The sequence below is a fragment of the Urocampus carinirostris genome, chromosome 7 (assembly GCF_059441175.1).
Source record: "Urocampus carinirostris isolate Australia breed hairy pipefish chromosome 7, RoL_Ucar_1.0, whole genome shotgun sequence".
Classification (NCBI taxonomy): domain Eukaryota; kingdom Metazoa; phylum Chordata; class Actinopteri; order Syngnathiformes; family Syngnathidae; genus Urocampus; species Urocampus carinirostris.
In genome coordinates this window covers 23,093,863-23,116,293 of record NC_142355.1, presented here as the reverse complement: position 1 = coordinate 23,116,293, position 22,431 = coordinate 23,093,863, and the positions used below count along the sequence as shown (strand labels likewise).

The 22,431-nt window shown below is 37.9% G+C and overlaps 1 protein-coding gene across 1 annotated transcript; it reads left to right on the top strand.

The window, feature by feature from the left end:
* Positions 1-3,769: 3,769 nt before the first annotated feature.
* Positions 3,770-22,140, top strand: ice2 (interactor of little elongator complex ELL subunit 2). The gene is made up of 15 exons (XM_088340209.1): positions 3,770-3,852; positions 5,996-6,097; positions 7,120-7,417; positions 7,495-7,614; positions 8,454-8,588; positions 8,759-8,875; positions 9,069-9,228; positions 10,425-10,603; positions 10,682-11,288; positions 13,204-13,373; positions 13,449-13,578; positions 16,687-16,771; positions 16,965-17,015; positions 20,015-20,258; positions 21,612-22,140. The coding sequence occupies exons 1-15, from the start codon at positions 3,839-3,841 to the stop codon at positions 21,750-21,752; spliced, it is 2,553 nt and encodes an 850-aa protein (XP_088196335.1). The 5' UTR covers positions 3,770-3,838; the 3' UTR covers positions 21,753-22,140.
* The last annotated feature ends 291 nt before the right edge of the window (positions 22,141-22,431 follow it).

Genomic DNA, 22,431 nt, shown 5'->3' with positions numbered 1-22,431 from the left:
CTTTCTGGATCAAGGTTGGTTCTTTTCAGTGTATGTTTAATAACAGCGGACTTAAAAGCCGTTGGAACTACACCTGAGGAGAGTGATATGTTTATAATATTTAGGACTGAAGGTCTAAGGACCCCAAAAAGAATCAGCAAACCGGGAAGCGGGCCAAATACGCAAGTCATCGGTTTGGCCGTATTCACCACCTTTTTAAGATAATCAAGTGACAGATCACTAAATCGGGAAAAAATCCCTGTAGAGCCACCATGTCGCGCATCTATAATTTTCAGGCCTTTAATATGTGACGTATTTACATTGTCTTTAGAAACCTCCTAAAATACAACCGGCCAGCAAGTGTAAGTAAGTAAAAATGTAGTAAAAATGACATATAGAGGACGCAAATTTACCTACAAACCTGCAACATAAACCAAAGATGATAGTCATTCTTAAACAGGATGGTGTGTATTATTTGGTGCCTCTTAGTAGTCATAAAAAATGTCATTCATTAAAGGAACAGTGTGCATTATCTGACCACTATTGACCCTTTGCACACACGTGACCTAACCAAGTGACAACACCATGACGGACGGTAGTAACCCGTAGTAAACAGTGGACGAGGCCAGTAAACAGACAACAACAACAAAAACCACTATACTATTCAACACCAATGGCAATGACTCATCAAACAATCATTGTACTGCTGTCAGATGAGGTGGCTCACCTTGTCGGAAAGCACAAAGGGCACTATATAGAAAAACTGAGGATATCATTGGCAATGCTAGTGACCAAGCCATACAGTCTTCCTTCTGACATATTCACACATCTAAAAAAATTGTCCAGTCTTCCTTACTTGAGTCCACATGATCTTTACCACTATATTGTAAATGGAGTATCCTCATACACATGTGCTGATCTACAAGCATATAAAAGTTTGAATACTTACCAGTTCTTCATAGGTGGTAAGCGTTACTGTGCTTCGTTTTGTCGACAAATGCTCGGCGTGAAATGTTCCTGGTAGGTCTTTTACCTTATATCTCTAATAAAACACACAAAAAATACGAGTGATGCCAATTTTTTGCTTATGAGAAGATGCTTCACAGTCAAAGCCTGATTCACATCAGACCAGAACTGTAACAGCTCCCGTATTTTATTGCCAACAGTTGAGTTACAGGGTCAATGTGGGAGGAGAGTTTAACCTAGCCAAAGGACACTATAAAACATCAAACAGACCGTCGCAAACACAAAAAAATTAAACTGAACAGAGAAAAATAAACATGACAATGCAGCAGCTCATCTTCTCAGGCGAATGGTTGAGTGGTTTAGAAGATGATAAAACACTTTGAAGCAAGGAAAACATTTTACTAAACTGTTAGAACGCAATATAATGAAGACAATTTTAATTACAGTTTTAATTCTAATATTGTGGTAAATGTATGATAAATGTTTTTACAATCATCCATTCAGTTCCCCTCGGGCCAATGTTACTCCATGACTTTGTACCAAATTTTTAGGGAAATGTAATAGAACAGTAAAGCACAGGACATTTGCAACTTGTATAAAAATCACTTTTGAGCATGTTGAAAATAATTATTTTAGCGAAATTTTATCCGCTGATAATTTGGCAGTTAATTTTGGCGTGATAAGTTTTATGGTAGAGCACATAATAAATTTCAATGCATGCAAAATTTGGAAGATCACTGTTCTGAATCCCTGGGTAATCACAATAAATCAGCTCTGTAGTAAGAAATGGCAATGTAGCTAGTTAGAAATAGCTAACTTTATATATTAAGTGTATTTGACGATTGAATTTCTCGGAAATACATCAAAACGTACCCTGTCAAATATGTTCGCTGCAAATCCTGGAATACATGAGAGCTGCCAGCCAATCAGTAGTGTGCTTCAGCACAGCACCAGCCCCTGTATTTTACTGCAGGTAAATATTGACATTTTCTATCTTCATCCAAAAAGAGATTGAATTCCAAATCAGGTCATAGAAGCTTACCCACCTTGAGGCAATTAATCACCAGGGTAAAAAGTTCTGGTTATATTCTCTTTTCGTGGTTATTGGTATTCGTTTCACCTCAACTGCCTAATTAACTGCCATGCGCTAAAGCGTTTCCTGCCATCCGTCATGGATCTCATTATGCCAGAAACGGCACCACGATGTCATTTGCAAAGGATCATTATGTAGCGCAGACCAAAATAATTGCTAAAATGCACATGGACAATACAAACTACGGAGACTCAAAGTGACCAAAATGCATCATAATACTTCTCTTTTGCTTTTCCTGGTCTTTTTTTTTTTTTTTTTTTTTTTTAAGTACTTATAGCGGCAAGATAGCGGACAAAGATGTCTGCTTACTTCAGATGGGGCTCATGTTATGTAAAAATTCTAGTTTCGTGACAAGTATTTAAAAATCACATGATTATATGATAGTTCATGTAATTTTGCTTATAATTTTAATCAAAGTAGTTTTTTTCTTCAAATGAAATCAGTTTTTTTACCAGAAGGCTGCGCTAAATAATGCACTCCATCCCTATCCCTAAATATTTGTAGGTACAGCAATGTGCATTTACTTTACTACTAAAATACCCAAAAAGCTTGCGAACCACTGAGCAAAAAAAAATCATACAAATTGTGTTATATGATCATTTTAATTCTCTGTAGTTTGTATCTGTCCATGTGCTTTTTAGCATTTTTTAATTTTGTGTTTGCGCTACACCATGCAGTAAAATTTTGACCTTTTGCACGTGACGTCTCTGGCAGAATAAGAGCCCTGAAGGACGGCAAGGGGCACTTAAGTGCACGGCAGTCGATAAGGCAGTTGAGGTGAAACAAATACGAATAACCACGACAGAGGAATATAACCACCACTTATTGTGCTTTTTAGCTTTCATTTCATTAGTGCTACACAATACAGAGATATATAGTGAACAGATAATACACACTGTTCCTTTAAGGTACTCACTACAATTGCCGATACAAGTATTGGTTGCCCTCTAGTGGCTGTTTTTCCAAATAGGAACAATAAATGTGAGGACTATATTATCAATAACGTATTGCCATGTAATGAAGCATGTATTATTTTGCTATTTTTAGGTATTAGTATTATCAGTGTTTTGGGGGTAGGGGATTATATATTCTAGTAGTATCCTTATTCTTATATATTTTCTCAACCACACAACACAGTGACATAGAAATAATACAGTAATGTAAATTATTATAAAACAAATAAAGTTCTGATGATTGGTGATGAGTGTGTAATTATTAGACTATTGGCATCGACTGGAAAAAGATAAGGGTTCGATATTTTGTTGACTATAATCAAGTATTGCAACAAATTAACCAATTTGGATGTTCTTTTTTGTATATGAATTGTAAAAAGTAACAACATCAGACTAAGACCATAACTTATTTCAATTGCTTTGTTTCTCACATTGTTTTTGGACGAAATGTATTTCTGTAGCGGAAAGCATATAGCCAGACAAGTAAGTATAATTTAGAGAATTAAAATTTAAAAAAAAATCTCGCAACACAGAACACCACTAAAATGTGCTGGTTCTGTCCCTGCATTATATGACGACGGGCAAAAAAGTATCAAATAAACTATATCTTTAATTAAATTCTGTTTCTTACTAGATCTAAAATTAACCTGGGAATCAACTTGAAAACAAAAAGCCTGACGACGAATGGACCTGGTCAGTTTGTTTAGAATCCGCCAGGGGGCAGCAGTTAAACAAGAAGAAATAACGCTGACGTTTTTTTCAAGTCGAAGAAAATCAACTGGCGTGTTTGTTTTGGTATGACTGCATCAAATGCTATTTTTCTACTGGTGACGAGCCATTAATTGTTATGGACGTGCATTGGTGAGTATTGATGCAATTTCTTGCTGAAAATATTGCTACTTTTTGCCATATTTTAACTCAAAACTGTGTTTGTTTGCTAATAAGGTAATTGAAAGTAATTTCGAGTAATGTAGCAGATGATGTGTAAACAGGGATGTACAATGCTTGTTGTCGTTGTCACGTGTTTCTCCTTTTTTTTCCTAAATTAATGTATTATTGTAACTAGTAGGGGGGATGAATGTAAAGTTTCGTCTTTATCATTCTTTTGTATGTTCACGGTTAATTTGTTTAGCAGTCAGACCCTGTAGAGTAGCCGCTACTCGAGTCAAATTTATTTTACTAGTTGTGCATGGTTTAACTTTCAAGGATACACAAATGACATTGATTAAATTATGACTCTCAATTTGTGTATTTGATTTTATTTATTGCGTTTTAAGCAGTAAATCAAATGGTTTAGTTACTAAAATTCACCTTAACCTTCACTTATAAAGACTGAAAAAAATAAACAAATATATAAAACATGCTTCCCTGTCCTGGTATTTAAGGATCAGAGTCCAGCATATTTTGGATGTTGCTCTCATTCACCCCTGCAGATTCATACTGTAAATACATCCCCGGGATACGACATTAGGCAAGGCAAGTTTATTTGTATAGCACAATTCATACACAAGGCAATTCAAAGTGCTTTACAGAAATGGCAAAGAGACAGGTTAAAAACACACAATTACAGTTAAAACATAGAAGAAAAGACATTGACAATTTAAAATGTGGTTTTTAAAATGCATTAAATCCACAGATAAAACTTGATAAAATCAATGAATTAAAATAAAGTAAAAGTATAGAGTGCAGATAAAACCCTTTCAGTTGTATGCACAGTTGAACAGAGCTGTTTTCAGCCTGGACTGCATTCATCTGTGGAACTAAATTGCCTGGCTGGGTTGAAACCTATAGTAATTAGCTAAACCTATAGTAATTAGCCCCAAGTATCTGATAAAGACATTAAAATAAACTTCTAGTACACAATAAATTATATGTATATAGATGTATACATCCATCCATCCATTATCTGCACAGCTGGAACCCATCCTAGCTATCTTCGGGCACTGGGCAGGGGACACCCTGAACTGGTTGCCAGCCAGTCCCAGGGCACACAGAGACCGATAACTCACTCGCTCATTCACACCTAGGGACAATTTGGACCGGTCAATTATCCTGAAATGCATGTTTTTGGAATATGGGAGGAAAACTGTGATGCACATGCGCAGCTGTGATGCCCTAAATATATACATGTGCAGGAAAAAACCACATTCTATTTAACTTTGGTGTGATGTGACCTGAGCTGGTACACTGAAGTTAGTGGGTGGATGCAGAGGAGGGAAGAGACTGCGAATTAAAGTAAAAAGTGATTTTCAGACTTCCACTCATGAGGATTGTCATGCCTGTAGATGTTTTTGCTTCAATCGTCTTTTTATTCAAAATAATCGACCCAATCACTGATTGGTTATGCTCATATTACCTAGTGAGAATAATGATGCATGTGCCTTCTTTGTATTTCTTTATCTCAAGCTTTGTTTCGGTGGTTATCATCTTCTTGCTTCTTCTTTAAGTATCACTGCAAGCCGAGGGACCCTCAGCTAAGTGACACAAGATTCTGAACTAATCTAAGACAGAAATGGAGCATTATGGGAGGGAGTTCCAGCCAATAGCATATAGATATATTTATAAAACCATGATAAAAACCAATAGCAGACCAGCATCTTGTATAACGTCGATAAAAAGCTTGTAGGCATCTTAGAGTCGTTTAAGGCAGTTATGCACAAACACTGCAAACTTTGCCTTTTTGCCACATAAAATGATTTTTGTTGATGTCGTATAGTGGTGGAAAAGAGGCCGACAAGGGGGCCAAAATAAACTTGAATTAGGGTCGCCATTACCTTGGATCTACTGTTTTAGCTTGTCACACTAGTTTATGGTCACGCTAATTCATTATTTGGTTGATATTGTATGTTGGAGGAAGTTCCGTAACTAGTGACTGAAAAAAATAGAACTAGGCATGCCTTAACCTTGGGTTTACTGTATCAGCTTGTCAATAGTCTGATATGTTGATAACAATCTTGATTGTGTTCAAGGAAGTAAGCAACATTTTTATTTACATTTTTTTTAGGGAAGACCCTCCAGTTTCCAATGCTCCCTTCTTCACCAAAGATGTTTATGACCAATACTCCCTTGCACCCAGTGTTAGAGAGCTGTGGGATTCTCTACAAAGGTAAGCAAATGAAATCAACTTCTCAGAGAAATTCCCAGTTTATGGATCCCCCATATGCTTTCTCCACCACATAGCAACCAGTAGTTTGAGAAACCCTCTGGTCTGACCCAGATACAGCACCCTCATCATCTGGTCGCGGTTGATGTCAGTGTAAAGTGTCCTCTTGCTCTTCAGATATGAGACAATACTGATACCAGATCCTAAATCCCTGAGGAAAAAAATGTGGTGTTTTTTGTTAATAATAATAACAAAAGTGTGTGTAATCCCTCAGTTATCGTCGTTAATGGGAATCAGAGAAGTGAAAATCTACGAAGTAGCATCGCAGCTTCTAAAAAGCCCCCAAGGGTCAAATTTACTTCGAGATGACGTCCTTACTGAATGAGAGTAAACGACTGTGACAACATAACAAGTAAATATCTACACATGTAGACACGGAACACAGAATTGCAAATGAATGGGCTTGATTGTCATTATAAAAAGTCCAACACAATTGGAGGGTTTCTCCTTTCAAAGTAAGAAAGCGAGAACTGCAGCCAGCTTTGGAATTTTGAGTTATGACCGGTCTCCGAGATGATTAAAATACAACCGGCCAGCATGTGGCAATTTCCAATGTGTTGTAGCTCCTGGTAATCTATTTCATGGGTAATGGGTCTTTTGTGATGAGATACAGGCTCGGCAATAGTGGCTTAAGAGAGTTAGCCTAGCCGCAGCTTTAGGCCTGACCTGCAGCCATGCTATTAGCTTCTCGAAATAGTGAACCAGCAATAACAGAAGCGCAAAGTAGCGAGTGGTCTCTGTAACATGCTCTGAGTATTTAGAAAAGTAATTATATATATAAATGTTGTGTTTTTTTTCACATTTTTATTATATGCCTCTGTGCAGTAGTTTGGCTAAATTTCAAACAAAGTGTTAGCTAAAACGCTAAACAAAATACTTGATTGGAAATTTAATATTTGGGAAGAAAAAGCTAAATAGTGTTAGTTAACATGACACATCTTATAATGTAACTTTCCACTACCAAGTCCTGCTGAAGTTGGCAGCACACAACCAGAGCACAACATTCCGTCTGGACCAAAGTCTACAACTTCCAAAGAGAGCTTGGACAGCAGCAAAGATGACTCCATCGTTGACAGCGACACAGATCCCGTAGGATGTCAGCATCCTCAAAAATTGAAGTCGCCCAAGCAGGCAGAGAACAAAGCAAATGACGTTTTTCCTCAACCCAAGCTGCCTTACCCGTGTTACTCCAGCCTGACCGACAAAGAACAGAGGACATACATGATCTTTTTGTGTAGCAAAAATCCCAAGGATCCTCCCCAGGTAACGGCATTCACCTTGAACTGTCTTTCATCAGCTTAATCCCTGTTGCATTCATTCACTTTGCTCTTATATTTCAGCACCTGAAATCCCGAGTTGACCGCGAAGTGATGCAATTCCAGACGTACTTGCAAGACGTGGCCAAAAAGTGTCCACAGGACTACAGTTTCATACCACAAGGAGCACTGCAATATGCAGAGGTACAACAATGACCGTACTCAATTGATATGCATATGTTTTATCAGTATTCTACAGCAAATGTGTCAAACTCAAGGCCACAGGGCCAAATGTCTGATCGTCTAAGAATAAACAGCTCAGGAGTGCTTTGACCAGAAACTAACTTTTTTTGCAATGCCTTTGGTCTATGATATCTACAAAGCGATGGCTCAGTGCCACCACAGTATTTCCATATCGACGCCAATGAGTAGAATTGAGAAAAAAATGATTTTGTTATACATTGATACCACTATATACGGGATTCATTTGTTTTTTCCCCAAAACAGAATACCTGAAAATTAATTTGTTTCTAGCCTCTTAAGAGCATCCAGATTATCCCTAAACAGGTCTAAAACACAAGTCGATCACTACAAACACATGGTAATTGAATATAAAAATACAGTGTATGATACATATGATAATAATGAAAATACTTTAAATGCCTGGTCTCTTGTGATTATGTCTGGAAATCCTCATAGATGGGGTTTTCTTTTGTATGTCTTGCAAAATATCTGCACAAAAGACGTCTCGTATCTTGAATTTCTCGTAGCTCATATGTAGAAGTATCACTGTATTTAATTTGTAATGTATGTATGTGTAGCGACTTTTTTGTATATATTGCAAATGTATTGTTAATGACTTGAATAATTGATACATTCAGAGTTACTTTACATGAAGGAGTAGTTACCTTTATTTAATATACTGATTGCATTTAGTAATATTATTAAGTTACATAAGGCCAACCATTACACTGATGTGGTTATCACTGAAAACTAGTTTAACTCTCCTGTTGTACAGTGATAAACTTTTTTGTTGCCCTCAGGAATATCTGCGTGCCCGTTTGGAGCATATCCAAACGTTACCTCAACTCTATCAGATTTGTGAAATGACCAGTCTGACTGGCGGGACGTACAACCCAGGACTGTCTTTCACCTTTGAAAAACAGCTTGTCGTCATGGTAATGTGTTTCTTCTCACCCAAAACGTTTTTCATGGAGCCATTCTATATGGTTTGCTCGCACGGCTGTGGGTTTAACCTCAACTTTCGGTCTCTTGAATTGCAAAAGTCTTCTTTTTATGTCTGTTCTTTTCTTTATTTCCGCATTTGGACCCGTTTTTATCTCCCCAGGGCAGTGTGGATATCACAGGCGGCGTGATAATGCCTGCTGATGCTCAGCTTGCAACGGATTATCAGAGTGTTTCATCAGAAAATCCTCCAGCCAAAAAAGCCATGGACATACACGCTGTAAGCAATTGTTACACCTCCCCCCCTCTTGTTTTAATTACTATGCTCTGCTAAAGTAAGTCATAGAGATTCTCTTTGAGACACTTAAAAGTGCGAATTTATAACCGCAGGGTCATTTTGGCTGCGGTAGTTCTCACAAAAGACACCGGGGGGCGTGAAAGTATTCCTCTCACTGCATGATGTTGCTTTGCAGGCAATAATCAGCGACAACAATTTGGAGAAGTTGTGTGCCCGCTACGAGCCTCATGTGTGTCTCACCCGAGAGACCCTTTTTACGTTGCTGGACAACCATGGCCCTGACTTTGCTGAGAGATGGGAACTTCCTGTTTGCATTCAAGTCAACCACGTGAAAGGTGATGTCCTCTATATGGGAAATTGGAGTACAAGTACCATCGGGGAATTGAAATCCTAGATGAAAGTCAGACCGTTCACCAGACATCAGTCTCAAGGAGGGCATATGAAATGCATTATAATGTGTTTATTATTATTAACTACAAAAAAAACAGATCAGGCTTTCAATGCGGACCACAACGGCCCGCCCATTGTGACCGTTGTGACGAGAGTAACTGAGTAACTACAGCAAATACAACCCCTTTACAGCTGTGTTTCCGTTCAATTTTAAATAAAAAAAAAACATTGTTAGACTTCTATTTATGGGGGGTAAATATTGTCGCTGTCATGAAAAAAACTAATCTACAAAATAGCTTTTCCTCAGCTGGATGAAAAAACACACTCATTCACCCTAAAAAATATTATTTTTTTTTTTTTAAACATGAAAGCAACATTACATTTACCATTGACAATTAGAAATAGATTACTCTTAAAATCCGTGTTTGCCAACCTTTCTGGAATGAAGGAACCTATTTTTTTATTGTATTTTTATGGGGGGTAAAAAAATCTCAAGGCACATCGTCCATTGAAAGTGTTTGAATATGAATTCCTGGTACAAGTTTTATATTATATAGTTTAAATTATGATGTCCATCCATCCATCCATTATCTGCACCGCTTATCCTCAATAGGTTCGCAGGAATTATGATTTCATTTAAGAAAAAACGTTATTCTGTCAATTTATCATTTGTGGCCATCCGTCTCAGGAGTTAATACCAATTAGGTTAATATTTTGTTGTAAGTTTCGATTGCGCTATTTATTTAACTTATGTTGTTTTTTGTTTTTTACCTAGAAGAAATATACCTAAAATGATCTGCCCGGAAACTTTTTTACTATGTTGTAACTTTTTTGTCAACATAATCATTAAAATCAGCACAATAATATGCATACTTTTAATGGTATTTACTCAATTTCATTATTTTTAGTGCAATCTTGAACAGCTTCATTAAACAAAATAAGATATTAAACATACTGTACTACCTCATGAGTAGATAATTGGTATATAAAATGAAAAAAAGGTAAATTGCTGCCACTTAAAAATGTAATGTCATCTTATCCATTGCCAGTTCTACTAAAAAATCTGGGTAATTTGCTCTTAAATCATCAAGCTATTACCTAGTCAATCTGTCATCAAATTGTTTTCTAACTTCGCCCACAGGTGTGCCTCAGAAGACTGTTTACATTGAATCACCACTAATTGACACTGAAATAACCATCAAACAAAAGAGTTTTATCTACCACGAGGAGAGTTTGAAACTGTCCATTCTGAAGACGGAGCAAAAAAAAGTGTTTAATTTAATGACAGAGCGTCCAGTAGATGATTTGGAGCCAACGCGGGTACCTGGCAAAAATTTCCCTTTCACATTTGTTGTTATGTTTATTTTGTCATGAAATAGTATCTTATTTCCCATCCAGGAATACTCCAGAAGAAATGTAAAAACCAGTGATGACATGGACTTTTTGGTGGACCTCACCGAGCTGGAGACTTTTGGAGAGGAGACGCAACACAAGCAACTGAAACGTGCCGATTTGTCACCTCCGTGCAAAGTGAAACGGCTCGCTAATCCCAGGTCACAAGAGGAAACGCGCAGCTCCGTGACCAGGCTCAAGCAAAACCCGGCAACCGAGCAGGCCATTCAGGAAGAAGCCAACGAGGCAAACGCAACCAAGCTTACGTATGGCTCCGATAAAGAAAGCGATAAAGAAGACGACAGGCTGATCATAGATGACGTGGTGTCGCCATCCCAGAAATTGAAAACATTGAAAGTGCCGTCCGACCAGCTAGGAGAGATCTTGCGCATGCAGACAGCCATGTTTAGCAAAACCGGAGAGGAGGCCGCCAAATGTCCAAAGCCATTCCAGGAGGTTCTGTCGCCCAGCCGTGCGGAAGTGCCTCGTCACACTGCCCAGCTGTCCCTGGTCAAGCCCTGCGTGACCTCTTATTTGGAACGGAGCCGAAACCAGGGTGAAGAAAACTCAGCGGCTCCCCCAGTGATTCAAAACACCTCTCCAGAGAAAAAAAGTTAGTAAATGTGTTTTATTTTTTCCTCCAATAAGGAAAGTTATCTAATATTCTCTGCACTTAAAGGTATTCCCAAACAGAATGTGTTGTCAATTAGGCACAGACTATGTAGTGTTCTTCCCCACATTTAGGCAAATATTTTTCAAAATGTCCCACGCCCTGAGGGCCTCGAGAAATTTAGTTTCAAACCTGAACCATCTCGTTTGTATTCCTTAGAGCTGTGAAGCCATTGAAGTAACACAACTATTTCAAATTGGAAAATCCTATTAACACAACATATGAGGCAAGCTTTAAAACAGACAGGGATTGTCATGAACTAATTTTCTCTGACCCCAATTTTATGGCCGATTATCACGAAAGAATGTCTCTGACAGATACTTCTATAGAGAAAAAACAGTTATATTGGCAGAAAATGTTATATATATATATATATATATATATATATATCCTTATTATTTCCAACAACAGTGTGCCTTTATACCTGCGGATTGGGCTGGATTTTTTTAGGCCTGATCTTACCTCTAATTGGAATGTACTCTGTGAAATATGCATACAATTTGCGCAAAACATGTACTATTTCGCCACATTTCACTTATTGAAGAATTTGGGATTACCTTTATTGCAACAATGTTTTCCCTCTTTGAAAGGTGTTAGTTAATATGTAATCTATCAGTAGTTATTATATTTATTATTTTATTGATCAACCGTACTGTTTTATGTTTGCTAGCTATTTTCTGGACATATACTAAGAAGAACTGAAAACTTGAAATTTCAGGCACAAAGTCGTAAGTGTTTATTACACTCACAAAACACTGAAAAACAAAGGTACAGTGATCATGTTTCAAAATGAAGCTGTGTTAGGTCAAATCTGTGAAGGAGAACCCTTTTTTTTAACAATTCCTGTACAATTTAATACAGTACTAACAGAACAAAACACTTTTTACAGGCCCAAGCATTTGTTAACAAATAAAAGTAGCGTATACTGTAAACATGTATTTATTTATGACCAATAACTACTTTCTTTGGGACTATTAGGCCAATCAGAATGCAGAACAAAATGCACGATGCAAATTCATGAAATAGCGAAACCGTGAAAAGTAAACTGTTACAGAAAGGGATGGCTGTAATGACATATAATATATTAGTTCAAAATGATTACTTTTGATTTTCATTCAGATAAATTTAAACATTATCTTGTTCCTGGTGCTCAACAACAGAACTTGTCATGTGTGGTGAATAGCAAGAGCGGGGAATAAAATGATTGTTTTTGGTACTTATAGTTTTTTGCCATTTAATGCTTGGTACCTGTATAATTTTAACTTAGGTAATAGAAACAAATATAGATTTCACATTTTGAGGGAACCCCATGCAAACTAAAACGCGCACCAGTTTGTTTATTTGTTTTTTGCTAGGGTTCCCTCTTTTTTGTGGGTTTTCAGTTTTTTTATTTATTTATTTATTAAACTATCACAAAAGTATTAAGTTGGGGACTTATTTTGACTTTATTACTTCGCTCAACATACAATATCCCTTTCAGCTTTTCAGTGAAAATATCTTTTAAATTCGCATAGTTGATAACAATCCTATTTTTAAAATTATTTTGTGGAAACTAGTAATGTTTGTTGGAAAAAGCTCCAGAGTTTTTCTTTTTCTTGCTTGCTCTTTCACCTTCTGGCCATAATGTAGTATGTATTTACAAAGCACTGCAATAATATCTGTAGTTTGAACATAACTGCTGAGATTTTGTGACACAAAAGGTATTTAAAAGTTGTTGAACTCAACCTGATGATATTGAATTTTATCAAAACATGACAATGCATGTAAAAAAAAATGTCACCATATTCATAATAATTGAATGAGTATGAAATATGTGGAATTGTGCTCATCATAAAATCTGACATTATTTTTTGCACAGAAATCCTGTCCCAGGACCTGCTGGCCGGCGCCGAGGACGAACAAAGTTATGCTTCCCCAGAGACAGGCAACCTGCTGTACAAACTCTACAGTCTCCAAGACCTTCTTCTCATAGTGCGCAGTTCTGTCTCCTTAGCCCGACAAGGGAAAGGGAGCAACAACTGCAGTGCGGTATGCCCATCAAAATATTAACCATGATTCAATGTGGTTCAAGCTAATTAATTTTTTAACTTTCTCTCTTAACAGTTTGTGCCAGTGCATGTTTTGCCCAAGCTAAACTACCAGCTGTGTTACGGGCTGGAGTGTCTGAGCAGCAGCGAGGCATGCAATTTGTGGACGGAAACGGCACTTCACTCCAGTACAATTTCCTTCATAGGTAATTATGATAAAGACAGCTCCAAGTTGTTTGTTCATGTGTTGAAGGTTGCATGTGGCCCTAGCACACGCCAATCAAATAACCGTCCAGTGACTCATTGCGTTCTTCTGCTGCCACGTCAAGTCACATTTATTTGTATGGAGCTTAATCACTAAGAGTCTCAAAGAGGTGCACAACAAGGGAGATTTTAGGTTAAGAGGTTTGGAGGTGGTGAGGACCCAGAGAGTTTTTTTTAAAAATTTAACTTGAAGTGATTTGGGATCATTCAAAATTTAATGCAATCAAAATGAGCAGTGGTATCTGTTGATAACAAAGTCATGGTCAAATAATTGTACTACATAACCATGGTATAACATGCTCTCACCGTAAAACACCACAGACTCCCCTGCTATGCCGCAAGTGACCTAACTGAGCGGGGAGGGGGCAAGAGCAGTGCAAGAGCGATGCTAGGTGTTTTTCATATTTTTGTTTCGTTTTACTTTTTGTTTGTATTGTTTATTTAGCGTTTTCATCATATTCAAGCTTATTCTTTGCTTTATAAAGTGCACAGATTATAAGGCGCACCCTAAAAAAATAGTCTACTGTCATGTAATTTTCATACATAAGGCGCACCGGTCTATAAGAAGTGTTTGTCTATAACTGTTAGGGTCTTTTTTCACTTACGGCATACAATAGTGCAATGATTGATTAGTCAATAAGTGTCAAAATTAAAATCGCAAAATATTGTTTGCAACGGAAATAGAACCCGGGTTGTGGTGGTGAGGGCGCCCACACTTTACCACTAGACCATCAGTGGTACAGATGACATCGAAAAGGCATGAGAGCTCATTTTATTATCACACTATTTTTACTCAGGTGCCAGAAACACTGATTTGCATATTGAATCTCTGCTTTCCGATAGGTTAAACAGTATCTGCACTCTTTCAGCTGTGAGTTAATAGTGTTGCGTTTTGATACGTATACGTACATAAAAGAGCTTGTATTTTATTTTATTTAATTACTTTCTCTTTTCTGTTTCTGTCTTTTGCGTCATTATTGACGCAGGTGAAGATGTGGAGACTGTCTGACCAACTATTAAAATCAGGGCTTCTGGCGCCATGGGTAAAACAGTTTGAAATGAGATAAGCAGGGATCAGAATTTTCCGCGGATCCGCGGATTTCCGCTGTTTTTGAACCCCAAAGGTCATTCCCGTAAATCGTCTAAATTCGATGAGAAAATATTTTGGGAGGGTGAGGTATGATACGTGACTGTTTCATCACCCCAAGTTAGCATTTAGACCATTGGTCGACAGGTTCGCTGATAACCAATCAGCGGAGCTTTTGTTCAGAGAATTGACTTTCTCAAACATGGCGCTCCTTCCGGTCTTTTCAAACGATGAAATGAGTGTTTGAAAAAGTAAATATGAAAATACTAAGAAAAGAAGACGAGGCTTTTGTCTCCGAGATTGATAAAGGAATCAAGAATAAATTTAAGTGGTCATGGCTGGAGAAGACTGTCACAGTAAACGTTAAAATCGGCGCAAAGATCGAGGAAGTTACAGAAACTTTGAGCCAGTTCATCGCAAAGTGTGATGTTCCAGGGAAAGCAAAGTGTCTATACTGTGTCGATCTGATCAATTATGGTACGCGAGGTTGTGTGGCACTGATCGATAGTGCTAAAATGAACAAGCACAAAGCAAAAATAGCTTGCCGGCGATCAAATTATGCACTCGGATCCGCATTTAAAATCGGCAGTGAAACCAACAGTAGCACCACCGGTTCAACATTATTGGCCGTTCCAAATCCTTCCACACCAAATACTAGCAGCAGTCAACCACTGGTTCCCCTGTGTGACAGAAAATCCCAATCTGAGGTATTTATAAATCTATTTATCTATGAAATGATTTTATCTTTTGTGTTTATACAATATTTAGAACAGGATAAACAAAATTTTAAATTTGTTATAAACATGATTAAAATAAATTATTTTGTATCCTCATGATCATGTTCAATATTACAAATGCTTTTAATGTCAATATATTATTATTTTTTTAATTTATATATATATATATATATGTATATATATATATATATATATATATATATATATATATACATATAAAATACATGGTTTCCGTTTTGTTGGACTTAATTCATTCTAGTGCAATTTTCACATAGCAAATAAGATAAATGCTGTTGGCTTCGGGGGGGCTTCGCCCCCCTGAGCCCCCCACCGGGCTCCGCCCTGGACCTGGCGGGGGCCTGCGGCCCCTGGACCCTGGCTATTTCAGCTGAAAATGAAAATCTCCATTCTGATCCCTGGATAAGCTCCAATGTTTTTTCATGTTATCCGTACCACTGGTGGTCTAGTGTTAGAGTGTCAACAACCTACCGCCAACCCAGGTTTAAATCCTGATGCATACAATATATTGCAATTTGGACCAGCTATTATTAGAGATCTGTCAATCATTGCTCGATCCCGGTAGTATACCGTAAAACCTCATGTAGTGACGCACACCTTTGAATACTGTATGCATTTCCGATCGTATCCACCGGATTCTGCAGTATATAAGACACACCTTCATATTTCAGGCCAATTTGGGATGTTTATGGGGGCCTTATAGTCCAGAAAATAAGGTAGTAACTGAAATTGTACAAATGACAGCAAAATGCTTCTAGTTGACAGTGTTGCCATAACAACAACCACAGTAATAAAACAGCTTCAGTCCTCAAGTTGCAGCAAACGTCTTTATTTGATGTGCTTTAGTTGCTCATCTTATGGTTCAACCTCTCAAAATGTAGTCCAAAGTTTACTTTGAGGTCATCGTGAACGTTGTGCAAATAGGTTTCAGCATAGCAACCCTCTAACAACACAGTGATGGGGGTTTAAACCAAATTGGAAAAAAAACTTACGTAAGTAGCCCGGCTGATTCAAGTCTTCCCCGTTCGTGGCCGATGGCTCATCATGTGGCCGTCGCCTGTTAGTCTATTCGTAGCTGAAATCCAGTTTGTGGCTTTTGTGGAAACTTGAAGATGTCGAACATCTTTGTCAGCAGGGTTGTTGATGGAGGAAATCTCTTGTTGTGTACGCTTGTTAGCTTCCTTCAATCTTGTTTTCTTTCTGCGCAGCTCACATCAATCCACAAACTTCGAAGTTGGTGCTCCTCCAAAGGTTGCCTGACGCGTGGAGAAACAACCCCCCCTCAAGCTTCAAGTGAGTCATCGGCCTTGCGGGGTGATTAAACAGAAAGTCATCATCCTTTTTGTGTGACGATTCCACTTAAAATCCTCAGTAGAAACACAACAGACGTGTTTTCACCACAATCAGCCTTGTGTTTTATCAACCACATGAGTGTCATTCATGTCCACATTCAACTAAAGTGACACATTCTTATTTTTGTTCGCAGCCCAGTCAAGTCTCTCAACATTCTGCACCACCTTTTGAAAAAGCTGACAAAGTAAGTCGCTAATAAGGCCCGACATCGTAAAGACAACAAACGCAGGGCCCCGCTGCAGCTCGTTATTTCTTTGCCTTGTCGTTTTTCAATGTTTTTTCATATCCCCCGACTCGCAATCGACTGTTCGGAAACCAACTGCAAGAACATTTGATTACATTTGCAACAAATGGGGAGTTGACTAGTTTGACCTTTCTTCAGCGTTCTGTTTTAATCAGACAGCTTCTTGCCTTGTGTAGTCAAGACAAAAGCTAATACAAAGTATTATGATGACCTATAGTAGTTGACCGAGCAGGAAAGTAAGTTACTGTAGTTTCACGAGCATAGGACACACTGTGTTTTAAGGCACAGTCTCCCTAGCTGATTCTATTTCTGTAGTTAACACATACACAGGGCCCACAGCTTGATAGGGTGCAGGCGCCCTCTGTTGTGGCTGCCTTAAAACAATACAGTGCATATTTAGAAATACAGAAGCAGCAAAACTGAGTTTTGTTGTGGCATATTTAAGTATTGATTACTAAATAAATCGCACGGATAAAATGTGTCGGAGTTCATTTTTCAGCTCCCTTCACTTGCGAACCATTGATTCATTATTCTATGATTTTCTCGCGGATGCTTCAGTTTCTATGTTCTTCCGTGTATAGCATGAAAATCAACCACCATGGCGGACGAAAAAACGGTAAATATTCAATGGAGGAAAAGTGAGGTTTAGGATTTTATTAATATTTGAGGGGACAACTTTGTTCCGCCTCCGATAGCACAATAACTTTGAATTTGCTAGATACGTTTCGGCGTTTGCATCCATGAGTACTTCCGCCAACAATGGACACATGACGTATGACGTCATGTGTCCTCTTCTGACACTTTTGGTTTTCAAACAGGAGACACTTGAAAGTCACAGAAGATAGCGTACAAGTCGTATTTAGTTAGAAATGTGAACGACCTGAAAACATCGGATCCCATCCAAAAATCGGAATTGAGAATTAAGCTACGCAGTGTGAACGGCAGCCTCTTCATGTCCTCAGTAATGTCTGTCTCATTACATCACACACGGTATTATTTTTCTTAGGGTACTAAATGTTTAACTTTTTATATCAAAACAATGTTTTTTTAGATTAGATTTAACTTGTTTTTCTACTTGTGTGAGTAAAATATTTTACAAGAAGAAAAGATATTGTAAAATCAGATAATTTTGCTCGTTCTTTTTGTTTTTTCTTACCGTCCTATATTTCTATTTTGTTTTTTCTACCAAAATCATTTTTCAAAAAATATGTATTTCGTTCTACTAAAATGAAAATATTGAGGATGAGTGGTTAGCGCGTCTTCGGCACAGCTCTTGAGGTCATTGGATCAAATCCAGCTTCCAGCCTTTCTCTCCCGAGTTTGCATGTTCTCCCCGTGCGTGGGTTTCCTCCAGGCACTCCGATTTCCTCCCACATTCCAAAAACATGCACATCAGTTTAATTGGCCGTTCCAAATTTTCCCTAGGTGTGAATGAGTCCCTCTGTGCCCTGCGACTGGCTGGCAACCAGTTCAGGATGTCCCCTGCCCACTGCCCGAAGATAGCTAGTATGGGCCCCAGTTCCCCACGACCCAACTCAGGATAAGCAGTGTAAATAATGGATGGATGAATGGAAAATCTTGACACGAGACGAGTATTTTTGTTTGTGTTTGCTCTGTTTTGAAGTGAGACTAAGTCTTTGTGCTTGAATAACCCGCGACAATGACCGCACACAATTTCCAAATTGGTTAAAGACGGATTGTGTCTCATGAGTCAAATTAGAGTGCGCAATAACATACCGCTTTTAATTGTCAAAAAGTATGTAGTATGTATGTATTACAAGCATGTGTTGGCAATCGGGACAGTGTAATATTTAGTGCATATGAATAACCTATATTTTTATGTTGATAATATGTGTATTATTTGCCCTCATGTAGGTTTTAGCTGAGGGGATGGTATCACAATAGTCTGTAGTTTGAAATAGTCTTTGATCTGTGCAGCCCTTTGAGACTTTGTTACAAGGACTATACAAATAAACATGACTTGACTTGACTAAATGGTACAAAAAACGTTCTTAGTTAAAAAAAAACATTTACTAGACAAAAATACATGAACTATCATACCAATGTCATTTAAAAAAAAAAAAAAGCATAGGTTGAGAAATCTGTATTTCTTTGGCATAGTCCAATACCACCAAGTAGTCGCCACTATGTTTGAGTGTCGTCTTGCTGCGCTCTGAGACTGTTTTTTGTTCACATTAGACAACAGTGCCATCTCGTGGGCAAAAATTACAGACTGGGGCTTTAAATTCTAAAACAAGTCAAGTCATTTTTAGACTGGGTGAAATAATCTGCAATTATCACAAGACATGTTTTTCTTTGAATGAATATTTTTGAGTGGTTGGCATGCTGATTGATAAAACATTTTGCATGTTTCTTTTTTAAGGATTATATATATATATATATATTTTATTTTTTTTTTTTTGGGTCCAAATCGATGTTTTTGAGGGCATCTGACTTCGGGGGTTTCAGACAAGTAATTAATAGAACTTTAAATAGTTGTTAGTTTTGTGAGCATGTTTTAAATTGATGAAAACTTTGAGTGATATATATATATATTTTTTAAATATTTGACAAATGCATAGAGATTAATACGATGCCCGTTAGTACATCGTTGTCACTATAGGCCATTCAATGTTGATGTTTTTTGATAACCACACCCCTAAGGTCTGATCTCTATTTTGTGACCTTGAAGATTTAATAAAGAGAGTTAGCTCAGGGGAAGGCTTTGGAACTGGATGGAATGCTTTTATCTAAAGGCTCCTCTCCCAGTTTTCCCTGCAAGTTTAAAATCCATGGATTTCTTTTCTCCTTATTTTGACAGTCTATTAAAATTTAAACTGAACTGTTAGGTTTGGCACTTAAAACTGACACTTCTACTTTCCGCATTCCAGTCACGTCGAATATGTTGATTCACTTTTTATGACCTAATGTGTTTGTAGAATGGAGGAAGGCCAATACCTGCTCACCCACAAACCGGGAGAACCTTTCGTCACCTTGTTAAAGGCGACTAATGAGAAAGCTTGCCGGACTGGCTACGACTTGCGCGAGGTCCACAGCGGTCTACCACAGGAGCCTGCCTCGGGTCCCGTGCTCTGGTTGCCCGTGGATCCTTCTCTGCCACAGTCCTTCCACAAAAAGCATGGCCGCGTGCCCTGCCTGTTCCCGCCAGGTTCTGCAACACAGGTGACAAATACTACCAAACACATGAAATTTTGCAGTGCCACGTGTCTTAAAAGCAGGACAATCGTTCATGGCAATTCAACCTGCGCTACTCCGGTTTGTTGATATCACCCGAGTGACATTCAGTAGTAGATTTAGGATAAGCCACTACACAGTAGCTTTAAATACGGTGCGGCTTATTCTTTTGGGTTGTTTTGTGGCTGCACCGAGAAAGACAGCAAGCTGCTCCTTTCCACAACGCATGCACTCGAAATACAAAACACTGCAGTGATGTCTGGCAACATACGACAACCTTTTACAGAAATGCGTTGATATTTTTGCAAACACTATTCATATAATATGTAACAGGGACTTTATTGAATATTTACAATGTACTCACAATATTTCAACTTTTTCACCCACAAATCCATACCTCAGTTATTACATCCAAATCAGAGGGAGATCTTAAGCCCGACCCGAACTTTGCCCAGGGTCGGGCCTAGAATGTTAATCACTACATTGGAGTCGGGCCAGCCTCTCTCTTGCTTTTTTATTTTTATTATCCACCTTTCATTGTTATTATTTTTGTCTTTGCCTATCCCTTTTTTTAAAGTGCTGCGCTAAATTCTTGAGGAAGTACTGATGGTATGGTTTATGGCCCAATTTTCAACCAGATGGCCTTAAAATTGTTCCGTCAACTCTTAAAATGAATCCCCTAAGGATCGGTGTTTCTCTGCAGACACAGAAATCTAAAATATGTACATTCTTCTATGGTCCTGTTTAACTTAGATTTTTTTTACAAAAGACTGGCTTTAATTGTTATCATAAATCACCTCCCCTACTCCAGAGTCCTAACAAATAAAGTACGAAATTTCAGGTTTGCTTTGGTCTCAGTCCTGCAAATCAAGTTAATTGGTCGGGTTCAGTCTAGGTTGGGCTATGATACCCGCAACCCTGGGTTGTGTTGGGATAGATTTTTTTAGGCTCGATCTTACTTATGATCCAAATTGAACAGAAGTGATTACTAACCAAGAATGCTACACTTTTCTTTCTGTATCATCAGCGCCACTATCCCCAGACAACACACAAAACAGCTTCCACATCTGTGTTGGATTCTGACACTATTCTCCTCAGTATGCTAGCCTTGGCGCTCTCGTTTACACCACACAGCCTTCAATCAAGTTTTGTTTCGGCACAGTAGTATTTGTTCGTCTTTTTTAATCGCCATCTTTAAATGTCACATAATCAAAGACAAAATCGAGTTTCATTCTTAAATTTGAGCATGCAGCTTTTGAACAGGTGCGCGTTGTAGTCCAAAATTTACCGTTAATGGCACATTCAGTTGTCAGCAGTTGTTTTGTTCTTTGCATCTTGCAGCAGGCTGCAAGAGCTGGAAAAGCAGTATGGTCGTTCAAGCCAGGAGCAAACAAGAACAAGAAGAAGAAGAAGAAAAAGAAAAACAACCGCTCGGAAAATCGCAACAACTACATTCGGAAACTCATCCAGAAATCGGTTTGAAAAAGGAAGTCAACCCTGAAATGTTTTCGAAATGTTCTATGCCACCACAGTTTTATACACACAATTCTGAATATTATGACGGATGTTGATTGTATTATATTTTTTATCCACCGCTGCAGTGGTGGAAATTGTCTCACTTGGATGTCAAATGGAAATCACATCGAAGTTGCTCAAGCAATCAGAGGTCAAGATTGTTCTAGAGCTTAGCTATAATTGGTTATCTGAGCCTGGTTAACAGAAAGTTGCAATGTTTGTCTTAGTAGAGGGGCACTTAAAACATTGTTAAACATTACGAATTTACTGTAGAACGGGGGTCGGAGGTCATTTGTGATCTGCCGTCCATTTTGTTTAGTTTTGTCATTTTTGTTATAAATATGTTTAAAAAATGTTTTTTCTTATGTTATTTGTTTCTTTTTTGTAAGTATGGCCCATGGGCCATTTGCAACATGCTGACATTTTTGTTCAGTTTTGTTACTTTCCTTTTTTTTTTTTTGTTTTTTTTTCCCCCCCGGTCTTTATTTATGTCCAGATTTCTTCCTTTTTCCTGCTCCCCCATTTTTATTTTTATTTCCCCCATTTTTCTTTTTTTGCCCTTTTCGCTTATTTTCTTTTGTTATGTATTTTTCCTTTCTGATTTCCTGTTTTTTTCTCTTAAATCAATTTTTTTCTTTTTTTATTG